Raw genomic sequence first — 24,436 nt, 5'->3', positions numbered from 1 at the left:
ATAACTCTGCAGATCTCAACGGTTTCTTTATTGCCTTGTGAGGATGCTTTGAGTGTGTGTGAGAATTGGCTTGGAAGACTAAAGACCCCGGGTAGTCAAACTAAGGCCTGGGGGCCAGATCTGGCCCAATCGCCTTCTAAATCCGGCCTGTGGACGGTCTGGGAATCAGCTTGTTTTTACATGAGTAGAATGTGTGCTTTTATTTAAAATGAATCTCTGGGTTTATTTGTGGGGTGTAGGAATTTGTTCATCCCCCCCCAAAAAAATATAGTTTGGTCCCCCACAAGGTCTGAGGGACAGTGTACTGGCCCCCTGCTGAAAACGTTTGCTGACCCCTGCTTAAGATGGTATACTTGTATTCATATCTTGGCTGATGGTGGTGGAGACTGATGTATCCTTGAATTTGTAAAAAGGGTTTTTTTGGGATGAGGGACTTTTAACTTATTTTCCAGCTGTTAAGAAGCATTCAAGGCTGGTAATTGAATTGTTTAAATAAGGAGGGATCCAGGCAATTCTTCTTGAAAGAAGTGGACCGCTGCAGTGTCTTTTAAACTAGCTGATGCTACTGTTAGCTGTTGCTATGGGAAGGATTTGAAGGTGAGATTTGTTCCATCCCACGGCAAGCAGTGATATGCTTGAATATTTGAGCTCACATTGGGTATGAAATGTAATTGGAGATATTTACTAATATTTCAGTAGCAATTTATTTCTGGTGTGTCATTCCCTGAAAGCAAACTGTGAGAAGAACATATGGACCTTGTCTATACACTTCTTGTGGAGTTTACATTATTGGAAGCAAAGCTTCTGTCTGTTTTAGGAGACTGAAAATGTGCAAGAGTTTCATTGTGTACGCTTTACTAAATTCTGGACTGTCTTGCAATGTATTGACATTGTGCGCAAATAGTGACTAAATGGTCTGTTCCAGATGTTGACTAAATGGTCTGTTCCAGATGTTGACATTCATCGGCCTCAGCCAGCATAACCGATGGTCAAGGTTGATGGAAGTTGTAATTCAACAACATTTGGATGGCAGTATGTTGACTAGCAATGGTCTGTTCTGTGGTTAGTTACCTCAGGTATCTTTTTTAGCCTTGCCATTGCAACAGTAGAAGCCAGGATGATTTGCTGAAAAGTCTGCTGATCTTGCAACTTGCAGTCCTTTACTCAAATGTGAGTCAGTCTGTTTGTTTGCTCATTTTGTTTAGGACTTTTACTAAGCATACTGTCTCAGAAGGAGCCCAGGACAATATACAACAAACACAAAACAAAATGCATCAAACATCAATAAAAACGTAGTGTGTATGTGTGTAATAAAGTAGCAAATTCAGTTTTGTCAAGAATGACTTGCTGGTATGGTTTTGGGCAAGTTGCTCTTAGCAGAACCCTCTGCCTAGAATTAAGTCCCATTGAGGTTAATGGAACCTACTCCCAGGTAACTATGTAAAGGATTGTTGTTGCAGTAACTTGTAAACAGATGTTATTTCCCTTCCTAGGCCTTTGCAGGGCTTAGTGATCTATAGAAAATGCCCACATAAAGCTAAAACAAATACAGAAAATTGTGGAAGTAGAACTAATATCACTTGGAAGCCAACCATCTTCCACCACCAGCACTCCAGTTGCCAACACACAGTGGTGTCACCAGAAGACAGCTCAGTCAGTAGAGCATGAGACCCTTAATCTCAGGGCTGTGAGTTTCAGCCCCATGTTGGGTGAGATTCCTGCATTGCAGGGGGTTGGGCTAGGCTAGATGGTCCTTGTGGTCCCTTCCAATTCTCTGATTCTATTTATCTTCTATCTAAGTCGCTCCTTCGGGTGGGGCTTGGTGCACTCTTCCTCTTGCTCCACCTTCAAACTGGTCTTGGGGGAAGGGGAGTTTCTGACCAGAGAAGCTGCTCAAAGTTGTAGAGAGTTCAAGCATGTGTGCCTGAGCCCTTGCTGATGTTCTGACATAAGCAGCAGAGTTAACACATGGCCCATTGTCAGAACCAGCTTCAGTGAGTAAGCTGAAGCAAACAGAAAGCTGTTTGGCAGGCTTAAGCACCTTGAGGTGCCATGGCATGAGGTGGCAGGTTACAAATAAGAAAAAAAGTCAACAGGCTGAAGACTGAAGACATTGGGGAAGCAAGGATACAGTAGAGATCACCAAAAGAAGATGGGATAACAGGCAGCATGTTGTGTGTTAATCTGGGTCAGTAAACAATGGCTAGAAAGCAATGCAGGCTGCAGTTCTTCCCAGCATACGGTGCTAATCCTTAATAGTATGCTGTACGCAAAACCCATCGGGTCACATATGAGGTCCAACTGGCAAATACTTACGCTCCATCCCTTTTGTCCTGCCCTTGTCTGTGGAACTAATTGCTCCAATTCCATAAGAAGAGTCTTTGTTTCTCTCCTCTCTCCCCGACACCCCCCCCCAATGGTGAAGGCTTGCTTAGATGCTCTGTATTGTTTAGCATTGAATGAATGGCTATCTGTGTTCTTGGTGAGGAGGGGTGGGGGTGGGGAATGAGCCTCTGTGCTGGCTAAGGACTGGCAAGCCAGTGGATCAGCACTTCTGCTGGTACAGGCAGAAATAAGTTAGCATCTGGCATAGAAAGCTTGAGAGAGTTCACAATAAAGGCAGGGAGACTTGTCTGTGCTGCTTTTCCAAGGTTTGAGCATCCTTGCTTGTTTGTAGGAAGACTTGACGATGTACAGCTTCCTCCACACCCTTTAATTGCACTGGCACAGATTGAATTCAGAGATTTGCCTTCTGCTTTTCACTTTGCCCAGAAGTAGCTTTGTGAAACTCCTTTCCCATTCAAATGGCATTTCAACAAATGGTCCCGTACCAAAGCACCAATGAATTCAAAGTTGCTCACTGGCTGCTGCTGGATGACAAAAGGCTCTTCATGCCTGTGATTCCATGCATGCTTCTCATGAGTAAAATGAATTGGCCTCTGAACACCTTCTTAAGCTTTGTCCTGTCCTGTCCAATTCCATGTGAATTCAAGGATTATTTGTTTATTTCATAAAATTTACATACCGCGTGGTTGTAGAAAACCTCAAAGTTGTTTACAAAGTCAAAACGCCTAGCAAGTTGTTCACAGTAGGCCTCTGATGCAACAGTCATCTCTTCTAGGCCGAGCAGCAGATCCAACAATCCCATTCACCACCTGGAAAAGCTATTCCGGAGGTGGCTGCTTGGGGATGTGGTGGTGGTAATCAAGCTAGAGGAGAAGTCCACCACCACATGGTAGGCATGAAGATGTGCTTGGACTTGTGTTTGAATGGATTCATCCTGGGATCTTTGCTGCCTGCACTCTAGCTGGCGTCATTGCCTGGAGCTCCTCAGCATTCCCAGGAGACTCAGGGTTCAGCAATCTTTTGGCTGTAAGCTTCAATGCCCAAATGACTCATCAGTAGGGAGAGATTCCACTCTGTCTCTCCTCCTGCCCTCCCTATGCACCAGCCCTCCCCACACTACTGCTGCAAAGTGCCTGCCTTCCACCCCCATTTCCCTCACTCTCACCCCTCCCCTTCCCCAGCAGCTGTATTGTAAAGAAGGAAGAGGCTGAGGAGGTTTCACATGGAGGGGCAAGAACTCCCACAGGGATTTCTCATTTGAAGAAAGCTGTTGCTCGTCAATCCATACTAAGCCGTTCTGGGTTTCTGTCATGGGAAAAAACTCCACATTTAATTTAGAACAGCAAAAGGGGGTTAAAACTCCCTTTTGCTTCTTGCAGAGCTTTCAGAGAAAACTAGCTGTATGATAAAGAGCTTCCGGCCACACTCTTTTAATACACACATTTGTTGCTGGCAACTGCATGCCCAGCTGGGGGGCTGTATTTCCCTTTGAGGGAGGTGTGCGGCGATTGATGAGCAACTTGAAAAGCTCCCTCTATGCTTTTTTCTCATTTTTTTAAGGCCAGAGATGTTTCAAACAGCCATTTCCTTCACCACAAGTTGGTAAACGCAGGCAAAGCAGACCAAACTAATTTAATTAAAATATCCCCTTCAGTGTGGTAACTGAATCCAGAGCAGCCTTGAAATTCTATAGGCAGGATGTGCAGTCCTTTGCTTTTTCTTGCATTTCTTTCCCCTCCCCCAGAAATGTGTTATGCTGGCCAGTTGGAATCGGTATTCTCCTGCTGATGTCTCTCTCCTTCAAGAGGGTTGTATATGTGTGATGGAGAGAAGTGGGGAGGGGGAAATAGGTTCTTTGCTAGCATACTCTTCACTTTAATCCTTTTTTCTGAACAAGGCAAGCCACTTCCAAATGCAGAGGCTGCTGCACAACAGAGTCTTGTGCCCAACAAAAATCCCTGCACATGGCAAACTAGCTTGTTAAGGAGAAAGCTAGCCTATAATCATTTGCCCCCCACTGTGTATGTGTTGCATGTGTCTCTTCCTGCAGCCTTGAACTGGCAGTACACTTGCCACCTCATTGAGTCCTAGGCCTATATACCGTATTTTTCGCCCTATAGGATGCACCGGCCCAAAGGACGCACTTGGTTTTTTTGGGGGGGGAAATAAAGGGAAAAAATTATCCCCCCCCGAGCCCCAAAGAGCAAAGAAGCCATGACAGTGAGCGGGATGGATCCCGCTCGCTATCCTGGCTTTGTTTTTAGCCTCAGGGCTGGGGGTCCGGGAGCGAAGGCGAGGTTGTGCAACCTTGCCATCGCTCCCGGAGCTTGCAGGGCTGGGGGTGAGGGAAGCCCGAGCTTCCCCCGTCCCCAGCCCCCAGAATGGGTCTGGGAGCGATGGCGAGGTTGCGCAACCTCGCCATCGCTCCTGAAGCTTGCTTGCGGGGCTGGGGGTGGGGGGAGCCCGAGCTTCCCCCGACCCCAGCCCCCAGAACAGGCTTTTGCCCGCAAGCCTTGCGCGCCTGGGGGGAGCTCCCCCCGGGCGCACAAGGCTTGCGGACACCTGCGCGAAGCATGGGGCGTCCCCCTCTTGAGGCTGTGAGCAAGCACTACAGTGGTACCTTGGTTTGCAACCACTTTGGATTACAACCGTTTTGGATTACAACCACGTCAAACCCGGAAGTGTGTGTTCCTTTTTTGGATTACAACCCAACTTTTTTTGGATTACAACCCATTTTGGGGGGGGGAGGCCCCATTAGCGAAAGTGCGCCTTGGGTTACAACCTGTTTTGGTTTACAACCGGACCTCCAGAATGGATTATGGTTGTAAACCAAGGTACCACTATACTTTGGCTGGCGTATGCAGTGTGGCTGTGGACTAGAGATGTAGGTCACATTCACACACATACTTGATTAACTTTAATAAATCCTGCTAATATGCTGTAAGCCCAATGTCCTCTCTTCCAAGAGGAGTTCAAGGTCAGACTAGAAACAAACTCTTTAAATATGGGTACCTAAACCCTGTTCCTCAGCTTTTCACTGGGACCTCCTCCTTTGTGTCTTTTTCCAGAGCACTCCACATACTACAGAGTGAAAGGTGGGCTTCTTCTCCAGAAAGCAGGGCTGATAAGATCACTGGGAATCCCTGATATGACTTGACTTGACCCTGAGGTCACATCTACATTCTACATTTAAAGTTCTATTATACTTCTTTAACAGTCATGACTTCCCCCAAAGAATCCTGGGAATTGTAGTCTCTTAAGGGTGCTTAGAAGGGACGTGGGTGGCGCTGTGGGTTAAACCACAGAGCCTAGGACTTGCCGATCAGAAGGTCAGCGGTTCGAATCCCTGAGACGGGGTGAGCTCAAGTTGCTCAGTCCCTGCTCCTGCCAACCTAGCAGTTCAAAAGCACCTCAAAGTGCAAGTAGTTAAATAGGTACCGCTCCAGCGGGAAGGTAAACTGCATTTCCGTGTGCTGCTCTGGTTCACCAGAAGCGGCTTAGTCATGCTGGCCACATGACCCGGAAGCTGTACGCCGGCTCCCTCAGCCAATAAAGCGAGATGAGCGCCGCAACCCTAGAGTCGGTCACGACTGGACCTAATAGTCAGGGGTCCCTTTACCTTTAAGGGTGCTTAGAGTTGTTTGGGTCCCCACCCCCAGCAATCTGAACTCTGGTTGAGCAGGCGGCATTGTTCATATGTTGCAACTCACTCCCAACATTTTTGACCTAGAAGATATATGCATCCATTTATGTCTGTCATAAAAGTTCCAAGTAAAGAGGACGCCTAAGTAAGGGTGTCTCTGTGTGCACTTTTTTTTAAAAAAAGAAGGCAGTGATGAATAAAAAACCTCAAGGTGAACTGTGCTGTTTCTTCCCCTTTGCCCAAGTCAAAGCATTTCCTCCCTTCTATTCCACAGTAGAGACATCGGTGGCAAGAGAAAAATTATTATAGACCTTCTGTTCCTCCCATTCAAAAATGAAAAAAGAAAAATTATTTTGCTGACATCACACTTTACATTTAAAATGTGTTTAATTTTGAAACAAACAGGGTTTTATGGCATAAAGGCTCACTTTTAGTCAAAAGAGTTCCTTTCCCCATGAAAATCCTCATGATGTCCCACGTTATAGCAACCAGACATAAACATAGGTGGAAGTTCCTTCTGCTCCTTGGGTGTCTGGAGTTGAGAGTTGTTTGAAATCAGTCTTGAAATCTGTTTTAAATTTCTGCATTTAGCTCACATGTTTACCACCACTGTGGAAAGATACCTGCACAGATAGTTTCCCATGAGGATACTGGAGAATCTTGCTGAGTTTGAACCGGTGCCATGTTTTTGGGGGGTGTGTGTGTGTAAGTAATACAGCATATTTAAGGTCTGCACTGATTTTCTGGAACTACTTCTGCAGAAATCTCTATCCTTCTGTTCTTTGCAGCTGGGTTTTAACAAGCAGTGGTTAAGTGTCAAATATGTTGTGAGTACAAACCCCACTTCCCCTTGTTGAAGCATAGATAAGAGAGCACCCATCTCTGTAAGGGACACAGTCTTTGATTTCACGCACATCTGTGATTTGCCCTCTCCCCAGCCTTTCAGAGGCTTAGTAACTCTAGGATATACTGTGTGATTCAAAGCTGATACATACCACATGGCAAATGTCTAATACACCAGGCCTCTTTGGCTGATTTTCAGATTGGGACAAAGTTTCAATTTGTTTCTCTAAGCTTTGTCCCTGCATATGTAACATATAGGCTGCAAATGTAAACATATTTACTAGAGAGTAAGATCAATGAGGGTGGCTTCTCAGTATATGTATTTTTAGGGCTGTACTGCCCTTACCTTACCTTACCTTACTTTATTCCACCTCAAGACACCCAGTAGGTGTTTATCTAGCTGCTGCTTATTCCAGTTTACAAGGTTTCAGAACGTCCCACCAAACTGGGTCAGGGAGAGCAGGATAGTAGTGTCTCTTCCAATAGTAGATAGATGTGTAAATAGAAGAGGTCTGCATTTTCAGAAAAGCAAAGGCTGGAAAGTTAGGTAGGTGAGTAGGTACAGAGTATTGCTGTTTCTTAAGGCTTGTGACAAAGTGATATTTTATTTCTCCATTGCTGTGCTAAAAATGAACTGCTGGGTTTATCTCTTGCTAGCTACACTTCTTTCTCTAAGCAGTACAGTGGTACCTCAGGTTAAGAACTTAATTCGTTCCGGAGGTCCGTTCTTAACCTGAAACTGTTCTTAACCTGAAGCACCACTTTAGCTAATGGGGCCTCCCCCTGCCGCCGCACCACCAGAGCACGATTTCTGTTCTCATCCTGAAGCAAAGTTCTTAACCAGAGGTACTATTTCTGGGTTAGCGGAGTCTGTAACCTGAAGCATATGTAACCTGAGGTACCACTGTAGCTGTAATTCTAGATCCTCACAAGACCCTGGAACAGGAATGAGGAGCCTGTGACCCTCCAGATGTTGCTGGACTACAGCTCCCATCCTCACTGGCCATTAGCCATGCTGGCTGGACTGATAGGATCAGTCCAACAACATCTGTAGGACCTCATGTTCCCTAGCTGAGCCTTGAAAGACTGTAGCCTTACTTCAGTACAAATGGCAAAACCCTCAAATAAATTGCATAATGCATTCAGATTTTAGGGTTGTCCCAAAGAATACTGTCAGTCTTAAGCTGGACCTAGGGAACCATCAAGCCTCAAGGAGAGCAATAGCCTTTGTCCCTTGAGAGGTCCTTCTTGGAATCTTGTGTGCCTTCTCTCCCCTAAGTAAAGAGGCTCTTCTGCCAGAACAGAACAGCTGGTTCTGAGATAATCTCTGTTCCCTGATCATTCTCTTTGGGTTCAGGAATATTGAAATCTTCACTGCTTCTGTCTCTTTGCCTTTGCTGAAGTACAATTTCTAGCATGACCAATGGTGAGGAATGATGGCAGTTGAGAAGGCTACAGGCTCCTTATCCCTGGCTTACTACCAACATTTTTAAAAAAATGATTAAAGATGTGAGCAAATCATTGCACTCCTATTAGAGGCCTACCATATGCGTGAAGTATGGTGTCTGTTTGGGAATGTGTTCCTAGCCTGTGATCCTGATAGGAGGAATGTGGAACATTCTTTAAAAGCGTTGGCATCCTTAGCAGGAGCAAGTTTGACGACACACTTCTTTGTCATAACAGGAAATTCTGGCCGTTTTTCTATGCAATCAGTCACTGCTTCTGTGCAGACTTTTATTCTCAAACATATGCACATTTTTGGCACACAGATATCACCCCTTGCTATAATGGATGGTGCTATATAATCCTAAATATTCAGAGCAGCCAAGTCTTACAAAGTTCCATCAAAAAATGGGGGAAAGGCGTGGAAGATGAGATCATGACACAACGGCCTAGCTAAAGAAACAAGCCAGCGGTGGGGTGAGGGAAGAGACTGGGCTGGGGAGAGCAATAGTCGCACCCATTACCACTGGTCTCTTGCAAACATTCCTTAAACTTAAGATACATTGCAACTCTGCAATTGTTTTTAAATGTATAGTAATGCTTGTAAATAGTTTTTAATATATACAATATTTTTTTTATAACACACATTGTTGGGAAGGGAAGTCTAAAATCTTTATTTCTCTCCATTTTGGTTTTTTGAATGCTGCGTGGGGGGCAGCCAAAGCAGAGCCAAGCTTGAGTCCAGCAGGATGAGTGGCCAGCATACTGTTTGCCTGTGGCTGAAGCACTATTCATCAGGGGGCTCTCCAAAGGATGCAGTGTTTGCTAGCTAGCCTCCAGAGAAGGCAGGGTGGATGGGGATTGAGCCTGGGAATTTTGGGATGCAGAGCAGATGTTCTACCTCAGGTCTATGGTCCTTTCCCTGCATTTGAAGGCACTTCTTTTCCAACAAGTTGTGAACTGTCCCGTGATCTTCAGATGAAGGTTGATAATACAAATTTAATAAATAATAACAGTAGCAAGGTTTAAGATCTGATTTTACAAGAGTAATGTTATTAGTTCTGGCTCTTTTTGTTTGCTTTTATGCTCTCTTTAGTCTTGGTATGTTGTTTGCGACATCTATTTTGCTTTTAATGACTGAATTACTTCTTTTGGTTTTGTATACCTTTGTTGCCTGCTCTAATTGCCTCCATTTGAGGAGGAAAATTTGGGTTATGAATTAAGTAAGCAAATAAGAATTTGTGGCCAAGTGCTTAAAGAGGACGGGGCTCCATGTTTTTGCAATACTATAGCCTTAAAGGGGTACCAAGATGCAGGTTGTGAGGTTTCTGGTCCAAGTCTTGGTTAATCTTGAAGGATAACTTTTGGAAGCATCAGAAATAACCTGTTACAGCCCATTTTGCTTATATGGCATGGTGTGGATGACTTATACCTGCCCATGCCCTGCAAATATGGAAGATCTAGAGTACTGGCAAAACACTGTATTAAATGGACCCCATCTATTCTACCTCCTTCACTTTTAGGGCTCTTGTTCTGGCATGCTGGAGGATGTCCCAGGTATCTTGAATGGATCTGTAAAAGTGTTGGGAGCTTTAGGGCTGCAGGTCTCTCTCTTGTCCCTCCTTTTTCTAGGTGGGTTGAAATGTGGGAATGCTGGAAATGCGCTTTGTTTTGCTTAGTGGCTGAGGTTCAACTGTTGGATAACAAACTGTTCCTACTAATGGCAAAATACTTTCCATGTGGAATGATTCTTTCCTAGTTGTGTGTAAGAATAGCAAAAAATAAAATAAGATAAAATAAATGCTTGGCTCTCCCATCCTAAAAATGCTGCTATTTCAGGAGTCATTGAAAGGTGTCTTGGTGTCCTCACTCTATAATTTTTTGACCCAGGAATTTTGCCAGCAGTGCACTGCATGAGTTTGAAATGAGTTTTAGAATTACAGGGCATGTGGAGGATCTAAAGATTCTGGCTTCTCACCCAGCACCTTGTACCATCTCACACCCTAAAATGACCCCGACCACTATCTAGGGACAGATTGTCTGAGCAAGGCACACCACATGCAAGGTTCCTACAAGAGTTAAAAACTTACCTAGCTGTTCCAATAAGTAAAGCAGAAAGCATTGTAAGCTGCAAGGCAGGACAGGGAATAAAAACCAGGAAAGGAAAGGAGGCATGAGAAGGGAGTTTTAAAACCATGTTGTGGGTGTCTTTGAAGAGGAGACTTGTGCATAAAAACATTTTATAGCAGTTCTTGCAGTTTCTTTCTTTTTTTAATGTGGATGTATACTGCATATATGTATTTATAATAATGCATATGTGTGATTACTGCATCCTGAATGATGGGCTTTCAGGCCAACTTGTGGAATTTGGAAAGTTCACAGATTTTGAGAAGACCTCAGGTTCCATATTCACACAATTCAGAGTTTCATTTAGACTCTGCTTTCATCTGTCTCTGTATTCAGAGCAACTGAATATCTGTATATATCTGCATTCAGCAATATATCTGTATTCAGAGCAACATTTCTTTCTCCCCTCGGGGAGACCTAGGCTTCCCTTGATTCCATTGGAAACTGTAATGGTTGTGAGGGGTTACTTGTGCGTAAATTGCCTTCGGTTTAGTTAGTTTGCTTGCCCAACCATGCTTAGGGTCAGAGCTCACCCTCCGTGACCTGTTAGTCACTTGCAGAATCCGTCAGTGGGCGTTTCTTGAACCTCTTCCAGCATAAAAGCTGTTTGACCCCGAGTCTCCTCCTATGTTCCCTGCACGGAACGCGTCTGCGCAAGTAAGGGGAAGGCAGGGGCATGCCAGCGCTCTCTCCACTAGTTTCGGGTGAAGGGTCTTGGAGCCCTGTCACCAATTCCTCCATCTCCCTCTCTTCTCTATTGGTGTTACGCTGAATTCCTTCCCCCATGCTGGTCCCCTCTCCAGCATCGCTCTGGAGCCCTGCTTCCGCTTCTCGCTCTGATGTCAGTTCCCTGACAGAAACCAAGTCTTTTGTAGACTAGTCTCTTCCAATACTCAGGTGAATCCAGATCTGTGTGCAGGTTACTTTGGAGGCATCAGAGTTGTGCCTGTCTCATGTCAGTATAACTCCCAAGCTATCTTTAGGTGTGAAAAAGTCAACAATGACATGGTTGTTGTTATAAAACATCCATCTTGTCTAAAAAGCAGTAACAAATTTCCTGGTTTCTGTTCCTTGCAGCTACTAAGAAATGACCCAATGTTTTATTTATTTGTACTGTTTGGTTAAAAAGAAAGAAATAATATATTAATATTCATAACATTTTCCCTTCAGAGGCCATTCCCAGCTACCCAAGCGGCATGATGGAAGCCACTCGAGATGCTGGCATCAAGCAAGCCCCACCAACGCGGACAGAGAAACCAGCTGCTGATTTTGCCTATGTTGGGATAGATGCCATCTTGGAGCAGATGCGGAGGAAAGCCATGAAACAAGGGTTTGAGTTCAACATCATGGTAGTCGGTGAGTCTTCTTCCCATGTGGTTCACTTTAGTCAGACTATGGAGCTGGCTCCCTCAAGAGAGGTGGTGATGACTACCAGCTTGGATGGCCTTAAAATAGGATTAGACAAATTAATGTAGGATAAGGCTATTTATTTATTTGTTCATTTATTTCATAAAAAATATATACCACTTGATTGAAAAAAAATCCTCAAAGAGGTTTACAAAAACCTCTTAAATATAAATCAGGGGAATATAAAATCAGGGGAAATATAAAATCAGGGGAAATTTACAATACATTAAAACGTGCAAGAAGTTAATATACTAAAACAGATTAAAATTCATATCAGTATCTGTAAGCATCTGGGTAGGCTGTCTAAGCAAGAACATTTTTAGCAGGCACTGAAAAGAATAGAGTGAAGACGCCTGCTTGTTATCACATTGGCAGCGCGTTCCAATGTGTAGGTGCTGCCATGGTAAACAATTGAGTTCTTACAGATGCAGAACAGATGCAGTTCTTAGTGGCTCTGTCCTACCTCCACTGTTGGATGCAATACCCTTTGCTGGGAATCACAAGAGGGTAGAGAGCTGCTGTGCTCATGTCCTGCTTGTGGTCTTCTCATATGCTCTTGTGTTGGCTACTGTGAGAACAGGGTTCTGGACTAGATGGGTCTTTGGTCCAGCAGGATTCTTCTGGTGTTCTTGCATATGCTGCAGCAGTGCCATTGGGGTAGAACCTGTTTCTTGTATGGCTTCTTAAGAGAATTATTTTCTCTGTGTATCCTTGCAACAGAGGGCTTAGTAAGAGTTGGGAATTTTAAAGTTATCAGATTTGTTGAATGCATTACGAAACTAATTCCCATGTGTTGTGTGGGCTGAATGTCAAGGTGACCGTGTGTTTCCTCTAATAAGCTCTTTGTCCTGACTGGAATGTCAAAAGAGCAAGAACTTGTACCTTTTAATAGTTTGACTCTGTTGCTGCAGCCAGAATAGCTGTATTGCATTTGTCATTGATTGTTTGGGACTGCTAAATCATACCCCTGGAAAAAAGACACCCACTGGAAAAATTGCCCTATCGCCTGCTGATACATTGATGAATTGGTTGGGACCATCAACCTTCTCTACCTCCCCTATTCTCCTCTCCAGAAAGTACTCTGATTTTTTCTAGTGCCCCAGCCCTTTCAGCTGGTTGGTGATGATGAGGGTGGTGTTGCTTGCTAAAGTTTTGCAAGAGATAAGTAGCCCTACAGGGGCTTATTTCCATTTTCAGGACTAAATGTGACCTCACTGCAGGTTCTTTGTTTACAATTGACTTGCAACAGAAGGCTATGCTGCAAATCTGTGTGGCTTACTTAAAACACAAATTAGTGCATTCTTGGTTCCTGCTCAGTGTTGTGTGTGTATGAGAGAGAGAGAGAGAGAGAGAGAGAGAGAGAGAGAGAGAGAGAGAGATCTGTGTAGTCACAAAGTGGGAGGTATGAGTGTTACTAGGGAAGTCACCAGCTTATCCCTGACCATTCTGAACATCTAGACACAACATTTTTGCATACACTATCTCTCAGTTGATCTATGAATCCCAGGTTGGAGGAAATGCCTACTGTATTCTCTCATGCTTTGGAAAAAGGGATGTGTGTTCCTTCCACCTGACAGCCACTCACTGCTCATAACTCTGGAAAAAAGGTGGGGCTTGTTGCCTTTATGAATTTCACTGGACACAGTTCTAATATTTCTTGCTTTGTCAGATCTTCCTCTGCGATGATATCACTCCTCTTGTGCTCTGTCCACAAGAGGCTTCACTTGGGAATTAAGAGGCTGTCAGTTCTGCAGGACAGCGCAGAGAAGAACGCTTTCATTTTTCACAATCCCGGAATTCTTCTTGTGAAGTGCCAACTTCTAATTAATTGGCCGGAAGGAACAAAAAAATGACACATTATTCAAGTGCTGTAATTAGAATGACACCAGGGGGAGCTGGCATTACTTTTGAGTCTGGGCTGACTGCCTGCCAGCTGGACTGGCTTCTACAGTATATGAAAGAATTATTCTGGAATTCTGAATGAGAGAATGGGCTGGATTTATAGCATTGCCGAGTTTCTGGCATTAAGCAAAAGTGGTGCATAGGTCGCAGGTTCAGAAAGGGAGGGGGGAATCACATAATTAACTAACTGCCAATCAGTCTGCTTCATATTCTAGCCTTCTATGTCACTGCTATTTCAAGGGATAGGAAGGAACTCAATTGCCTTTAGTTATGGCAAGCTGTGGTGAGTCAAAGATGAAGCATGTGGCCTGAATAAGATGGCTAGTAGTCCAACTCCAGGTGTGCAAAAGGACAATGTAACATGAGTCCTAATGTATGGCTGCAGTGAAGCCTCAGGGAGATTTTCTCTGTATAAAAGCTAGTTCTGACATTTAATCTATTAGACATGCTGAACTTATTGTGTGCACACATGTGTTGTGTACATGAGAAGTCCAGCAAAATGCACAGAGATGCACCGAGCCATTCTGTGCAGGTCTGCCTTTACACATGGCTTGACTTCCTGTTGGGAGTTCCAGCTGCAGTGGAACAAGCCATGCTGTTTTGATTTGTCTGGTTATTTGTCCATCTAGCCCAGTATTGTCTACTCTTGACTTGCAGCAGTTCTCCAGGGTCATAGGAAAGGGGTCTTTCATGTCACCTCTACCTGGCTCTTGTTGTGGAGATGTTCCTCCTGCTGTAAGATGGAGGAGAGAGAGACATATCAGCAGGAAACCTCCAGAATTTAGTGGTGGATCTTCAACAGCATGTAGCACCTTTGGTGTTACCCCCAGATTTGTAGGATAAGTGAATGCACACAAACTTTAATCAACTGGTTGCCTAAAGGCAAATTTTACGCAACAAAAGCAAAGTGCTAATTTCCAAACCTAAATAAAGTTTTGAACGTTGCTAAGGTTTCCTGCTCTTCTCAGCTCCCTGACCAAACTCAGCCCATTTACCAAGTCAATACTTGCTTCTATGTGCCTTCTTGCTAGGATTTTTAAAATAATATGTGTGCATTCTTTGGGGGATTTTATTACAGTTTGTATTTATGTTATTTTAACCCATATTTAGCCCTGGCTATGGGCTAAAGTTGGTAGCTGCAAACAAACTGAGGTAGTTAGATTTTATTTTGAATTAAAAGCACAGGGTTCTGTCCCAAAGTCCTCATTTAATGAATTGAATGGAAACAAATATTTGATTTTTTAAAGAGAACTGTGCAATGGCTCGGTGTGCAGGTTTGGCTGAGCCAACTCGAAACGTTTAGGAAGTGAAGCGTTCAGTTTGGGATTCTTCTGTCTTTATTTGTAGTTTGATGCAAACACAGCCAGGAATAAATCTGCTTCCCTTGTTTCTTCCGAGACCCATAAAATAACCATTCCTGTTCACACAGCAGCTTGACTGTACCCCTGGAAGACTGAGTTGGATTCACTCCAGTGTGTGTATTTCTGCATATGTGGATATTTTGCAGAATCAACAAAATTGCCTGCTGAATTAAAACTGCAGCATTTCCCTGGGGATGTTATTTATTTATTTTCAGCCTTGTAAATTTGCGTGCATCTGCTCTGTGGCAAATATGTCTGGAGTAGATGTATACCAATTCCAGACAACTCAAGTTATCTGGGATTTCTCTTCCCTTGGTTTGCAAGCTGCCTGTCTTGTAATTCACTCTCGAGTTGGGTAGAAATATGAAAACTGGCTACTCCACACAGTCAATCTTGTGCTGTGGCTTATCCTTAGAGAAATCTCTCTGAAAGAATTAGAGTTTCACTGGCTCTTTAGGATGAATGTTTGCAGCTATCAGTTCGCACGGTGGGCATATACCCTTAACATGAAAAGAACAAAGACATTATGAAGCTGAATTTATCGTAATAGATACTACGAAGGCAGTTGCTGCTGAGGAAAAGAAAAATGATTAATGCAGCTCTAAGGTTGGACAACCTTTGTTTCCTAGTCTTTTCATCTCTTTTCTTTGCAACAGAAAGCCCATTCATAGTCCCTAATACAATGAATTCAGGTTCATAATGTCTTTATTCCTTCTGCATTAAGTGTATGCCTCCCATGTGAACTGATATGCCTCGCCTTGTATGTTATCTGCAATTAGCAATTTAACAGAGGAGAATCCCACATTCTGAGGTCTTGACTGTAGAGATCATAAGCATGGTGGTCTCTTGAGTGTGACCTCGAAATAGGTCCCACTGATTTAAACGACTTGACTTCTGAATAGGCATGCATAGGATTGCACTGTCAGTAAATGCCTCTATTGTTCAGTAATCCCTTTTGCCTTGCATCTCTTCCAACTTCCTATCTGCTCCTAGATGAAACCAATCCAGCAATTCTGGATTGTTTCCCCCCTTTAACAGTTAAATAAAACTCTGGTCAGCTTTAAATATCTTCCATTTACATGGTTGCCTGGAAACCCAACCAGATGTTTATATTTGGGGTTTTTTTCTACAGCAGAAGGGTAGCCAATGTGGTGTTCGCCACATATTGTTGGACTACAATTAACATCAGATAGTCAGGAATGATGGGAGTTGTCATTCAATAAGCTTTAGAGCCCACCATGTTGACTTCCTCTGTTGTATATCATGATTGGGTTTGTTCCATAGTGACGGTAGTATAAAATATCTGGAGGGCACCAGGTTGGGGAAATCTGCTTTAGGAAATAAGCTATGGCAGCACATTCTGATTTATTTCTTGCTTTTAGACCATGAGTATGAAGTGAAGTCTGGAAGGGTTAGGTAGGCATTAGGTAAACTGTTTTAAAATGCCTCTGCAGGGGCCTCCCATTTTGATATTTAAAAGTAGCTGCAGTGATCCCTTGTGACTATGGGTTCTCCCTATGTAGACACCCCATGTAGACTAACCACTGTGAGAATCCTTTGCAACAGCCCTTATCTATGTAAGACTTACTCAAGTGTTTCCTCCATTATCTTTTCTCTCTCTTTCTTTCTTTCTTTCTTTCTTTCTTTCTTTCTTTCTTTCTTTCTTTCTTTCTTTCTTTCTTTCCCTTTCTCCCTATTAGAAATTTGACTTGAATTTGGGACTGTGGGAGATAGCTACAGTATATTCATTTCCAGTACCACCTATAGGTGTTTTAGTTTAATAATGGGTTCTTGGTATCCATGGATAGTTTTCAGAAATATAGCCACATTCTCTCCTTTGTAGCAGTTACATTTATAATGCAAACTGTTTGACTAAAGAAAGGAAAACAATGTGTGGCTAGATCAGAGGTCATTTTGAAACCTTGAGGATGGAGGCAGGTTTTTTTTTTTCTTCTTCACTGAGAAGAAAGCTAATTGCTATTAGAACTGAGATGTGTTCACTTTCCCCTCCTTCCATACATATCAGAGTGAACTCAGTGTCCACATTCTGACAGAGATTGAGCCACATGGAGTCACTGAAAAACAAGATGGAGCTGTCAGCATGCTTTTTCTTGGTGTGGTGTGTGTGTGTGTGTGTGTCTGGAGCCAAGGTTGGACACCAGGAACCAGGGAATGCTGGGTATCAGTTGGAAAGCAACAATTGAAGGGAAATCTACTTAAAGCAGACCTCTTTCACTTAGCTGGCGGGAAACCTGCTACTGGGAGAAAGGCAAACTTGAAGTGGTTCATAAGAACCTCTACAAAACTTATTCTGAGCTTGACAGAAAACGGGCCTGGGCCAAATTTTAGTTTTGTAAACAACAGCAATTAAAAGAAAGAAACCAAATTTGCAGCAAAAGTGAAGGGCGGACATCAAACATGTTATGAACAAATGTATTCTTTATTTTGATTTCTATTGGCTGAATGAAAGGTGACTCAATTTTTGTTTCTTCATAAATTTGAGCTTCTTTTGTGCATGCTAGGGAAAATTAAAAGAAGGGAGTTGTTTAGAAAGCTAATTTGCAGATCCAGTTGAAATTCAGATGGTTTGTTTCGTACACAGCATCAAACATAACATATTCCCAAAAGCCTTTTATTGTGGGAGCAGCCGATCTTTCTCAGCCAAAGAGGGCAAAATCAACATGATTATATTTGCTGCAGCCAATAGCTGAGGCATCCTCCTCATTCTCTCTCTCTCTCTCTCTCTCTCTCTCTCTCTCTCTCTCTCTCTCTCTCTCTGTGTGTGTTTTCTGATATTTGTGCCTCCTGTTGCCTTTCAGGTCAGAGTGGCCTGGGAAAATCTACTCTAATCAACACCCTCTTCAAATCCAAAATCAGTCGCAAATCTGTGCAGCCAAGTCCTGAAGAGCGCATTCCCAAGACGATTGAAATCAAGTCAATCACACATGGTGAGCCTTTCCAAGAGATCATGGGGTTGCTTTTAGGGGAGATGGGGATGTTGAAGAAGAAATAGGGCCAAGAGGACTGTTCAGTTGGCTCACTAGGGTATAAAATTTCTGAAACCTGTAAGTTCCGTGACCCTTTTCAGCTCTGATGCCGATGTGTATCTGAAGGGATCCCCACCCACCAACTGCATTCATCCTAGGGTGATATTTTCTTGCCTACCTTATTTGCATTCTGTTTCAGATATTGAAGAAAAGGGTGTTCGTATGAAACTCACTGTCATTGACACCCCTGGATTTGGAGACCACATCAACAATGAGAATTGGTGAGTAGCCATCAAACAAGAAACTCTCCAGTCCACTGCTCATGGAGAGGCTGGACGGGAGGATAAGGGGTGGGTGGGAGGCTTTTCAGTAGACTGCATTAAGCTGGCAGTTAAGGTAGTGGGGTGTGTGTGCATGTTTGTGTGGACTCTGAGCAGCATCACTTTAACAAGGTCTGCCTTGGGTTTTAGTTGACTGGTGCAAAAAAGTTATCCTATTGGGCTGATTGTGCTTCTGGACTATGAAGTATATGGAAGGAATAATTCAATCTTGGTAAAAATAGTGGTGCCATCTTGATGCTAGAGAGAAAAGATTTTATCTTTACTGGCCACTTCCAAAGGAGATGTTCTTCCCATTGGGAAGAGAGTTAGATTACTCAGCTTTTCCCCATTTTACGGAGGCAGAAGCTGGAGGGGGAGAAATTCTGCCAGGATTCTCTAGAGGGTTCTCATAACTAGCAAATATGCTAAGACAAACCTGTACAGTCTTGGAACTTTGCAAGTGCCTACTCCTGAGGATCATCTTCCTAATTAAGTTTCTCAAGGGACAGCTGTGATAGAATTATTCCTGTGATGCCTTGATGCATCACTAAACACTAAACTGTGCTCTGTGGCTTATATGGGTAGGGGAAGTATAGTTGAAAGAACGCATAATCATATTTTTAACTACTTTGTAAGTGATGTGGAGTGTCAAATGGTGTCAACCTTCAAAAGTCGAAATGGCTGAACCTTCCCAAATGGAGCTAATGCAAATCAGCTTCAGATCTCATTCCTAAACCACAATTCTGTAAGCAAACAGAGCAGAGGAAAGGGAGCAGAAGATCACAGGGAGAGATGCCTCCCTAGGAACACACAATGTTGTTTATGTGCTGCTGCAGAACAAAGGCCCTAATGCAGAATGCACTGCCATGGATAGGAAGTGACGAGGAAATTGTGCATGCAAACCCAGGGAGCAGCTATGCTGCATCTGAACCAAAGATAGGCTGTCTAACTGCCTGCTGAGCCACTGAAGGCAATCTGTGAGAAAAGGCTAGGGAGGGAATGTGCCTCACTAGGAAACCTGCCGTATGATGATGGAAGTTGGCATGTTTGCCAGTGATCTCATGTTATTTGGGATAGCAGATCCAAAGGAGACCGCTAAGAATTCCAGACTTCTTAATTGTGTGCAAAGTAGTAACAGATGACATTCAATATTAGTAAGTACAAAGTAAGGAACATTAAAACAAGGAGTCAAAGTTATACATGTTTGGCGAAAGCCTTGGCTGCAGGGGTGAAAAAGGCAAATATGATGGGAGGAATCCAACGTCTTCTGATCATCCTGTCAGTGCAAGCTTTTCTGCTTGCTGGACAGAATCATCCCCTCCCCTCCCCTTGCACCTTGTTCTGGGGGAGGCACAGGAGGAGGAGGGAAGAAAGCCCTATTGCACTAATAGGAGCCTTTGCATGGATCTCTGCTAGTGCACAGGGTTAGTTGAATATTAGGAATATTCAGAGAAGGGAATGAAAATAAAATAGTAACTATGTGGTTGTGTATCTTTTCCCAGGATTGGGAAAAGTTTGTGGATTTTGAAACTATTATTTTACAGTGGAAAAGATAGCTTCTCTTGAGATGCTGAATGGTTCTTGTTTCTGTCAAAGTCTCTTTCTGATCAGGTTTTAGATTTGCTTTTTTCTTCTTACAAGTCTCCAAATGCCAACACTGATCATTCCATGGATTTCTCCCTTGACAAAGAGACATAGGCTGTTATGTGGTGGGAGATGTTTCAACCGCCTTCCAGTTCTTATGTATTTTCTTCTGAGCTCTGATATTCAGAAAATGGGCTCAAGAGCTCTCCAAGTCATGGGGAACCTGGAACACACTACCTAGAACTCCTGCTCCAGGGTGATCATGGATTTCACCCAGAGCATGTAGAAGATTCCATTAAAAGTATATGGATTTGGGTCAGGTCCCTTCCAGTCCTACACTAACCCCTTCCCTATTTTGGTCCTCACATGATTTCATTAGTACTTGTTTCCATGTAAGTGCATTTAGCAGCATGCAAAGATTATATGTGTGTGTAGTCTGAATAATTGTGCACAGGCATAGTTTCTTTTATTTCATACATGGCATTTTCCCCTTGCACAGTTGGCAACCCATTATGAAGTTCATCAATGATCAATATGAGAAGTACCTCCAGGAAGAGCTTAATATTAACCGGAAGAAGCGGATACCAGATACCAGAGTCCACTGCTGTATATACTTCATCCCTGCCACCGGTCACTCGTACGTATCCTCCTTTTGGACTGCACCACCTCCCTGTCTCCAAGAGGAGCAGAGCAAATAAATCTCATGCCCCAGGGTCTAGATACTTACTTGTCTGCTACTGACACTTCCCCCCTTTTTTTGTCTCCTTGAGATTGGTTTCTTAGTACCCTTTTCTTTATGCTGAATTTTCTCAAACAGGGGTTCCTTTTGCAGCTCATGAGTCGGAACATTCATAGGGTGCAACGGTTAGAATATTGGGCTGTTTTGAGAGCCAGGTTCAAATCCTCGCTCACCTGTTTCTCAAGGTAACCTACCTCATAGGGAAAAAAGAGGGGGTACACCATCAACCAGAGCTTTCCAAACTCTGTGTCACGATATGTTAGTGTGTAGGTGTGTCATGCGAATGCTCCCCACGCTCCTCCCAGGGCTGGAAGGGATTTAGTTTAACCTCCAATTTGCTTGTAAAACTGAATTACTGTGTCATGAAATGGTGCATGTCTAAAAAGTGTGTCACCAACATGAAAAGTTTGGAAAGCTCTGCCATAAAACCTGGCAAACACTAACCTTTGGAGGAAGGAAGGGCAGGATAAAAAAAAAAAAAGAGACCATGAATGAAGACCAAATTCCACCAGTTGGTCCTGAGTCTTAATGTGAATAAAGATTCTTATCTGTCCCTGGCTTCAAACAGGCCTTAAAACCCTGTTAGCACTATTTTGAGACACCCTTGTGCTCACACCCCTTTTCTGTTAGGGCTCTGCGATAGGTGCTGATTCCCAGCATGTAAAGGACCTGCTCCACACACACACACCCTCACTGGGAGTCAGTGTGTAAATCTACATTTCTCTTTCCCACGTATGTAGCCACTGAAACATTAGACTGCCCGTCTAATGGCGCCCCGCAGCTTTCCTCTCGCCCTGCTGCTTGCATGGTAATTGGTGCCTAGAAGTCTGCCTCATGTATTCCCCTTCTCCCAGGAACATGTGTTTCCAATATAGGAAATGGTTTTGAAGCTATGAGACACCCCATCACTGGCTTTCATGTCCCTGAAATTGCTTTTGGCTACAAGTAGTGTGATACCCCTGCTGGAGGTTAGAACTAGGTGTTCCCTTGGCAGCGGCCACAAACGGCTTGTTCTTGGGCTGTTGGTTTCTTCGCCAATGTCAAAATGGATGTCTTGGCTTTTTTATATCATTGTGTGGGTTTCTTATCATTGTGTTTTGAGTTGAGGACACAGACCTAGGAATGGGTGAGAACGTGTTTCTGAATGAACTTGAGTTGCAGCCTAGTTGGCAGGTTATGAATGGGGGGTGGGGGTGAGGAGCAGAAAAAACCTTAGTGAGGGACAGTAAAAAAGCACATGGAGAACTCTGGATCTTCTGATAGTTCTCAGTGCACTAGAACTTCTTTAGCATGGCGTATCATCCCACTTCAGTGGCTGCAGTTTGGTGACTGAAATTAGTTGTAACAAGGCTTTCCAATGGGAATGATAGTACATCTCACTTTCCCTTAACCAGTGTGGTGTAGTGGTTAAGAGCAGTGGTTTCGTAATCTGGGGAACTGGGTTCGCATCTCCGCTCCTCCACATGCAGCTGTTGGGTGACCTTGGGCCAGTCACACTTCTTTGAAGCCTCTCAGCCCCACTCACCTCACAGAGTGTTTGTTGTGGGGGAGGAAGGGAAAGGAGAATGTTAGCCGCTTTGAGACTCCTTCGGGTGGTGATAAAGCAGGATATCAAATCCAAACTCTCTAACCTGCCTGCATCATTATCATGGAATACTAGTTTGGCACAGTCTGCTTGATACCCAATGTAATTCTATATTCCTGTGGGTTCAGAAGGGTGCACTGGTAGGTGGAAGACTCAGCTTGCCTGTAGATATGTCTTTGTTCTTTACAATCCTGCTTTCCCCCCACTCCTTCCTCAACAGACCCAAGGCTGCTTCTGTTACTTTTTAGTCATACAGAGAGGTGTGTTGCTTGCATGTGTGTATTTGCTGTCAGCCTATCCACGTCTGCCATGTTGTGATATCTCCACAAATATTTTCATAATTGGGGGAATTAGAAGCTTTCTTCTCTCCACCTGTACCAGGGATGGGTCTCCAATTGATGCACACCATATGCAAAATCTATAGCTGGAATAGCTCAGTCAGTAGAGCATGAGACTCTTAATCTCAGGGTTGTAAAGTTCAAGCCCCATGTGCGGTAAAAGATTCCTATACTGCAGGGGGTTGGACTAGATGACCCTCGCAGTTCCTTCCAACTCTGGGAGTCTATGAAATGCATACTTAACTTACCCTGTTAATGACAGAACTGTGGTGCAACTGGATCCTCTATTTGCTGTCAGGTTGTTCTTGGTTGGTAATGTCATAGATGCTCCCGCAAAGGGGTTGCTCGTAAACTGTGAAGTTTTTTGGCAGACACCAAATGATGATTGGGCCACTTGCCATATTCCTTTAGTTTGGAGTGTGAGAAGTGCATTTTATTCATATTAAGAGACACATGGCCGTGGTTATGCTGTATAATCCAGAACCCAGCACCATACGCAGACTCCACTGGATCTCACACTTCAAAAACTAAAAGCTTATAACCCTCAGAGTTGTGGAGAGAAGCATGGAAATAGCTGAGCAATATCATGGAAATATTATGTGATTCATGATGATGTCCATGAAGTAGGAGGGATTTTCATGGGTCTTTCCTAGTCAGGAAACCACTGCAGGGAGAGAGATGGTGTGGATGGCAGGTTATAGCCACAAAGGCCAGATACACAAAAGCCCCCAAACATGCCAATAAGCTCAAAATATGTCTTTGGTTTCTCCCTGCTCTAATTAAGCCACCCATGGGTTTTGGAACCATCTCTCTGCAACGCATGCATTTTTCACACGCTGCCTGTATTAGCATATTATACATCAAACTTCAGTGCCTTTGAGACACGAGGCCAGCTTGCACTGAGCACTGCTTTCTGGGATGATGGAATTTGGATTAAATTCAATTCAGCTGAAGTCTATTTTTCTTTTTTCTTTTCTTTTTTGCAATAGTCATAAATATTTATCATATACTGAGACAGGCGAGAACCAGGAAAGCTCAGAGTGGCTTTTACGAGCCTTTTGAATCCCTTGCTCCAGTCTGTAAACCAGAGCTATTGTCCCATCTCATTACAGCCCTAGTTTGACGGATTGCCTGCCCCTATCTCAAAACCGTCTACTAGCATTTGTGAAAGCTTCTCATTTTTAGCTTGTTCTAAAGTAGAACTTTTGTGCAAATCATCTGATGATTTCCCTGTCCTCTTGTAGCTGAGCTGTGCATCTGTGTTTCATATATATCAGGACGGGCCATTCTGAACAAGCAAGACTTGAGACCAGTCTGATGTTCCCCAGGACAGTAAAACTCATTTTTAAAGGGCTGAGTTATTTTGTACTGGAGTGGAGGGAAGGAGTGGCCAAGGTAGTAACATTGCAAACACTCCCCACCTTATAAATTCATCATCAGGCTCTGTTTTGACATCTGGAAAATCCAAGCGGTTGTGAATCAGGACACCTTCTTAACTCTGCAGCTCTACTGATGCTTACTCCAGTACTCTGTATTTCTTTGTTTGTTTGTTTGTTTGTCTGTCTGTCTCTCTCCCTCTTCTCTTGCTTTGTACAGCTCACAAAGCCAAACTCTGGTTTACTGGGACTATGCAAATGCACAAGCTCCTAGAGGGGAGTTTGCAGCTGTTTTGCTCCTCTCTGGGCACATAGTTAAGCCATGCTTTGGCTTGGTGTGCCATTTGTACTGGGGCTCATTGTTAACTATGAGATTCAACAAAGAACAAATCTTGGGTAGGGGAAATATGGAAAACTTGCCCACAAGCTAGATCA

The 24,436-nt window shown here is 43.6% G+C and overlaps 1 protein-coding gene across 4 annotated transcripts in view; it reads left to right on the top strand.

Annotated features, from left to right (window-relative positions):
- Positions 1–24,436, top strand: part of SEPTIN9 (septin 9) — a 191,419-nt gene that overhangs the window by 154,561 nt on the left and 12,422 nt on the right. For all 4 annotated transcript variants that reach the window (XM_081897804.1, XM_081897806.1, XM_081897805.1 and 1 more), the window contains 4 exons: positions 11,573–11,758; positions 17,892–18,020; positions 18,259–18,340; positions 20,463–20,600. In XM_081897804.1, the coding sequence (XP_081753930.1) occupies positions 11,573–11,758; positions 17,892–18,020; positions 18,259–18,340; positions 20,463–20,600 (535 nt within the window). The remainder of the gene's footprint in view (positions 1–11,572; positions 11,759–17,891; positions 18,021–18,258; positions 18,341–20,462; positions 20,601–24,436) is intronic.

This window comes from Podarcis melisellensis, assembly GCF_964234715.1.
Source record: "Podarcis melisellensis genome assembly, chromosome: 2".
In the NCBI taxonomy this organism is placed as follows: Eukaryota; Metazoa; Chordata; class Lepidosauria; order Squamata; family Lacertidae; genus Podarcis; species Podarcis melisellensis.
This window is presented reverse-complemented; position numbering and strand designations above follow the sequence as displayed.